Source organism: Takifugu flavidus, unplaced genomic scaffold, assembly GCF_003711565.1.
Source record: "Takifugu flavidus isolate HTHZ2018 unplaced genomic scaffold, ASM371156v2 ctg840, whole genome shotgun sequence".
Taxonomy (NCBI): Eukaryota; Metazoa; Chordata; class Actinopteri; order Tetraodontiformes; family Tetraodontidae; genus Takifugu; species Takifugu flavidus.
Genome location: NW_026622450.1, coordinates 13 through 6,300, shown reverse-complemented (window position 1 = coordinate 6,300; position 6,288 = coordinate 13). Strand labels below are relative to the sequence as shown.

The 6,288-nt window shown below is 46.6% G+C and overlaps 1 protein-coding gene across 1 annotated transcript; it reads left to right on the top strand.

Moving 5' to 3' along the window:
• The first annotated feature begins 2,128 nt into the window (after positions 1-2,128).
• LOC130521263 (uncharacterized) lies at positions 2,129-3,389 on the top strand. Its single transcript, XM_057024883.1, has 3 exons — positions 2,129-2,498; positions 2,712-2,921; positions 3,010-3,389. The coding sequence occupies exons 1-3, from the start codon at positions 2,261-2,263 to the stop codon at positions 3,366-3,368; spliced, it is 807 nt and encodes a 268-aa protein (XP_056880863.1). The 5' UTR covers positions 2,129-2,260; the 3' UTR covers positions 3,369-3,389.
• The last annotated feature ends 2,899 nt before the right edge of the window (positions 3,390-6,288 follow it).

Sequence of the window (6,288 nt, the reverse complement as noted above, 5' to 3'; positions counted from 1 at the left end):
AGGAACCTACATTTAGTCGAGAAACTCGCTCTTCGTGGAGTTTTGGAGTGTGGAGCTGTCTAACTGGAAACGGAGGATAAAAGAAGGAAAAGTCTCGGAGACCTTTGGAGGAGGAAAGTGACGAGCTGCGTGAGGGAGCTCGTCAGCCTGGCGTCGGAGGTGAATTGATCCAAGTCTGCTCGTTGAGATCCGTGAGTGAACCAGGAAGGATCGTTGTTCGGCTGAATAACGAGGTGAAACTCCGTGGTGATTCAGCGTTTTTATTAAAGTGGAAATAATAACTGTTCATGGAGGAAAAGGACAGTGGAAAAGGATAATAAAAATGACTGAGAAGGGCATGGAAGATCAGAAGTCTAGAAAGATCCAGGCTCGCAAGCGCAAGCTCTCACAGCTAATTAGCTTAAGAAAGCTAATTGAACAGCTAATGGAGGATGATGTGAACGTGGACACTGTAAAGATTAAGCTTCGTGTTGACTTCAGTGGCTTGCAGATGGAGTTTTTGGAGAAACTCTTGCCTGCAGAAATTTATGGAAGAAGAGGAATTTGTGGATGATCAAACTAGCTGGTTTGATCCAATAAATAAATCTATGGACATGTTTTTCTGGAAATGTGAGGAGTGGATGAAAGAGGCGTGCTGAGCATGCTGAAGAATGTGACAAACGTATAACACCCACAGACAGATCGACAACTACAAAAGTGACCACTAGAAGTAAAGCTACATCACAAAGTGGAAGCTCGGCTTCATCAGCATCTTCAATCAGCTTGAAGGCAGAAATGGAGCGAGCATCATTAAGAGCAAAGGCTGCAGCTTTACAAAAAACACTGGCCATGAAGAGGCAGAATGGCATGCAGAGAAAAGGCGGCGAGAAGCAGCGTTTGAAGCCCAACAAAAGAGGATTGAAGCTTCAATAAAGGCTAAAAAGGAAATGCATGCCATGCAAACTGCGCTGGCCGAGTCCGACGCTAAAATGGAGGTGCTGCAAAATGATGAGGCTGCAGCAGAAGAAAGTGGCACAGTTAAAGCTGGTGAAAAGGATGAAGAAACACACACATGGCCCACCAGTCAACCTGCCGTTCAGCTGTCACCAAGACCCACATCAAAGTCGCACCAAATGCTCCAGCAGCAACTTCTCAACCGGTTACATCTGCACCAAAACCTGAGCGTGTCGACCCACAGGGAGCAGTGCTCGAAGGACTTTGCCGAGCTATTTCCCAGCAAGCCAGCGTTACGGAATAGCTGGTGAAGAGTCCTAAAGCTTTGCTACTTCCAGACCTCGCCATTCCAACATTTAAAGGGGACCCACTGGAATATAAATCTTTCATTAGAGCCGTTGAACATGGGATTGAAGGCCGCACAAGAGATGATCGTGATCGTCTTGAATTTTTGCTGCAGTCTACAAGTGGACAACCACATGAGGTGGTTAAGAGCTGCATGCACATGGAGTCTACAGCAGGATATGCCGAAGCAAAACGAATGTTGAAGGAGTTCTTCGGTGACGACTTCAAAATAGCAGAGGCATACATAAAGGAGGCTTTGGACGGACCCACAATCAAGCCAGAAGATGGTGTTTCTCTTCAGTCGTTTGCATTATTCCTGACCGGCTGCTCCAACACAATGACGGATATTAGCTACATGGAAGACTTGGATAACACGGCTAATATAAGGGCACTGGCAAACAAACTTCCATACAAGCTCAAAGAATCCTGGAGGAAGTCTGCTTGCGACCTGCAAGAAAGAACAAAGAAAAGAGTCAAGTTCAAGGACTTTGTGAACTTTATAAATCAGCAAGTTAAGTATCTGCTGCATCCACTCTATGGAAACATTAAAGAGAACACCACAAACTCAATAGACCCTACAAAGATTTTATCTTTGATTTTATCTTATTTTTCTCTGAGTGCTCTTGTTGCTGTTGTTGCACTGTAAATTTCCCCGTGTGGGACAATAAAGGATCTGAATCTGAAAACCGAGACCGAAACCACAATACTCAGAGACGTTCAAGTCAAGAAAGGTGTTCGCAACAGTCGTCGTGCCCAGGAGGACTGAGAATGAAAGGCAGACAGCAACAAAAGCACAACCTGTCTCAGTGGATGGTTTCAACAAACCAAGAAGGCACAACTGTTGCAGGAGGGCTGGCCCGCTCTCTCTGACCAGGAGTTGGACAAACACATTACAAAAGACGAGCTTGCGCTGCACTGCAGGAGACGGACCCGTGGAGAGGAGACATCCATCCAACTCCTTGATCAGCTTCTGACGGAGCTCATGACTGGCAAGGGGAATGATGCACTGGGTGTTCCTCTTCTAGACACTGTTAGGATGCAGCACATCTGGGGCATCCAAAGACGGCATGTGAGGTGCATCCAGGACCCTCCTGGCTTGGCTTTATACACGGAGACTGGGAGCACTAGAAAGGGAGGAGTGGTATTAAAAACATTCCGCTGTGCCAGGGGTTCCACGTCTCTGGAATCGTTTCACTGCCATTTGAATCGATTCATTCCAGGTTTGTGCTAAATGTTCATGATCACTCTTTATAATGAGAATTCAGGCCAGGGGATTTAATGGTGTTTTGCTTTTAAAGTTGTTGGCCTATGAGCCACAGTGATTTGGGGTTCTGACTATTACCTTATAAATAGTGTTCTCTGTGTGTAACTCTTCACTTTTTCTCATTTATCAGGAATCTCTTACACTTTACTTCCTTTACTTGTTTCTCAAGGGAACAGTGCGAACCTGCTGAACTACCAAATCTACCTTTTGGAAGGACTCAGTCGCTGGAATCAAGACCGGGCCGCTGCTGCTGTCACATCTGAACCTTCAACTTTGCGCACGTACACAGGGGAGTTGGTTCATTGTGTGAACAGCAACTACGAGAAGGTGTTTGGCAGGAAACTTATTCCAGGGTTTTCACCACCTGCAAAATACACAGGTAGTGTCAAAAGTGCCTGTGTGCATTGTTTTTATTTGAGTTTGGGATGGTTCTGTTATTCAAAATTTCCCAATTTAATATTTGTCAGGAGAACTCATTGGGGTGCAGTACTTGCTGAGGCAGAATAATGAACCTCTACAAGACATGCACCCCAATTCTGAGGAGACATCCCAGTTGATGGAGGACTTAGATGTTGAGGAGCCAAAAGATCCAGATGAGGGATTTGAGGATTTTTTGGGAAGTGAAGCAACAATTGTGGATCTGATGGTTTCTAATCCCATCAAAGAAATCTACCCTCCTCCAGCTGTTCTTTGTCCTTCAGCAGTGCCTCCTCCACCTTCAGCAGTGCCTCCTCCACCTTCAGCAGTGCCGCCTCCACCACCTTCAGCAGTGCTGGGTTTTTGCCTGCTTACGGGTCCTGTAAAAACCCAAACCTTATCAGATTAAACTTAAAACCTTCCATTTCCATTTATTATCCTAGACATAATTACCATATTTAGGAGGCCGTCTAATCATTAGGTTAACATCTTAGTTATGCTGCTATAGGCCGAGGCTGCCGGGGTCCAGAAACATGATCACCTGACAGGCCTCTGTCACCCTGCTGGGTCATGGCTTCCTCTCCTCTCCTCTCCTCTCCTCTCCTCTCCTCCTCTCCTCTCCTCCACACCTAGTAGATCAGTGATGTTATTTCTTGTGTAGTTTTTCTGTGAGCCAGTCTCGGGGGTTCGGCGGGGCCTCCGCCACGGAGGGGAAGACACACCCGACTCATCGTGTCAGTTCGTGATGACGCCCCGCTTGGCCGTCACTGGCTGCAGATGATCACGTTACATTGCTTGGCCGATCAGTGCTGCAGGGAATTTGGTGCTCAGTAGTCAACGTGTGACTGACGTGGTAGTACGTCGTCTGATTTCGTCCTTAATATTTTAATCCATACTAACTATGTAGTGGTCAGACGAATACGTACAACATGGATCCACATGTATCACGGAACGTGATGGGAGTCAGCGTCCTATCTGCATGATTTGCAATGTTGAGCAACTCTCGTCTCGCACCGGCAAAACTACAGGAGCATTTCTTGAAGCTGCAGATGGGGAATACAAGAACACAACGCCTGCTGAATTCAAGGTGAAGAGAGCCAGATTCGATTAAACGGCCACTCTGCCTTCTCTTGGATTTGTACCCATTGACAAACCGATCCTCACAGCATCGTACGAAGTTGCTTCCCTGATCACAAAGCAGGTTAAGCCACACACCACCGGTGAAACACTCATAAAACCAGCTGCGTTAAAGATGGCGAATCTGATACTCGGAACAGCGGCCGAAGGTAAATTATCCCAAATTCCTCTTTCAAATGACACCATCAGCGACAGAATAGAGGACACGAGTAAAGACATCTTGGCTCAAGTCGTCGCAGATCTGATTTCAAGCCCGGCAAAATTCAGCCTTCAACTCGATGAGACCACAGACGTTTCTAATCTAAGCTAGCTTGCTGTTTTTGTGCGCTATATAAAAGACGACATGGTAAAAGAAGATATTTTATTTTGTAAGCCTCTTACAACAACAACTAAGGCGGCCGATGTGAAGAAGCTTGTGGATAACTTCTCCAGAGATGACAATCTTTCAGGGGATGTGGTTTCTGCAGTTTGTCCGGACGGAGCTCCAGTCATGCTGGGAAGAGTCTGGTTTTGGTGCGTCAGTGAGGGTCGATGCACCACACATCATTGTCACGCATTGTATTCTGCGCAGGCATGCGCTGGCAACAAAAACCTCGCCTCCAAAACTGGCAGAAGTGTTAAAAACGGTAGTGGAAGGTGCGAACTATGTGTGAAATAGTGCTCCGAGGCTCCGCATCTTCAGTGAGCTGTGTAAAGAAACGGGCTGTGAATCTGAGGTCCTGCTGCACCGTCCTAATGTTGGGCGGTTGTCCCGGGGACAGGTGCTGCACCCTGTTTTTGCCATGCGTGTGGAATTAGCCCCGTTTTTGCAAGAACACCAGCATTGTCATGCAGATTGCTTCAAAGATTCTGAGTTCATTCTCATTTTAGCGCACAATTTAGCAATTTCCACGCACTGAGATGAGCTTGCAACGTCTCTGGGCGGACACTCCCCTACAGGAGCGTCATCTCCAGCATGGGTGAGACAGCGTCCACGTTTGCTGTTGGGACAGCAGGTGTCAATGATGAATACCTCGACGGAATCGTTGAAATTCAGCAGGTTCAACAGCAACTCTCCAGAACAAGAACGCTCTCAACGTTTTGGTGTCAACAAAGGGAAAAGGATCCAGTTATTGCTAATAAAGCCCTGGAATTTTTTATGGCATTTGTTACAACATGTCTTTGCGAGCAATCCTTTTGGAGGATGCTGGACGTAAAAACGAAGAAAAGACTTTGCTGTGAAAATGACACGAGAGCGGCGCTTGCCAAGGTGAAGCCACGCGTATCTGAACTGGTCTCCAAGGCAACAGCAGAAGTCACACTGGTTTGCAGTCGTGCAGATTGTTGTGAGTTCAAGCACTGTGGGTTTGTTCTTTGAACAAGGTGAAAATAAACATTTACATTAAGAAGGTTTGGTGAACGCGCATATGGAACTGGTGGGGTTTGGTACCTCCAACAAGGTTCAGAACCACTGATCTACACGTATCGCCGCCTTCACAGCTGTATGCTGACCTCCTGACCTCCGACCCCACTGACCCACTCAATTCTAACTGCAGTTTATTATCATTAATATAATTAATGTATTTCACTGATCTCTCCTATTCTCTCCTCTACCTGTCCTCCCCCCTCTCCTCTCTCTATCCAGCCCCCCCATCAGCAGGAGGGTCCCCCTACATGAGCCTGGTCCTGCTCAAGGTTTCTTCCTGTTAAAGGGGAGTTTTTCCTGCCACTGTTGCTTGTTGGGGGTCAGGCCCTCGGATTCTGGAAAGCGCCTAGAAACAATTCTGATTGTAACAGACGTGATATAAATAAAGATTGATTGATTGATTTGGGTTTAAACATGAGCGTGACCTTTAATAATGGGGGTGTTGGGTCTTTATTCAGCTTTTAGCCAATCAATAATGTATCTCTGGATGATGTGTTCACATTAACTGTTGTGTAAACTCATAATTTAAGGGCAGATTTAAAGGGTTTGTTTAAAAGATGTTAAATATATAATATTACTTGACGGGACGGAACACGAGGAGACACCACTGACCCACGTTGACCACAAACCGACCAGACGCTGGTGATCGGGAGGCGGCGGCTTTTGAAGAGTGGAGATCGGTGACCAGCTGCAGGTGTGACGGTCACCTGAGAACCCAGGTGGATCCGCCACGCCCCCTAGTGAGAAAACCAGGAACACAAACAGGCACCAACACACAATTATCTCT

Bases quoted from the DNA above. Each gene is read 5' to 3' on its own strand.
- LOC130521263 (XM_057024883.1), top strand. From the start codon at position 2,261: ATGACTGGCAAGGGGAATGATGCACTGGGTGTTCCTCTTCTAGACACT. The intron at 2,499-2,711 runs GTTTGTGCTAAA...TTGTTTCTCAAG, and splicing joins TTTGAATCGATTCATTCCAG to GGAACAGTGCGAACCTGCTG. The intron at 2,922-3,009 runs GTAGTGTCAAAA...AATATTTGTCAG, and splicing joins ACCACCTGCAAAATACACAG to GAGAACTCATTGGGGTGCAG.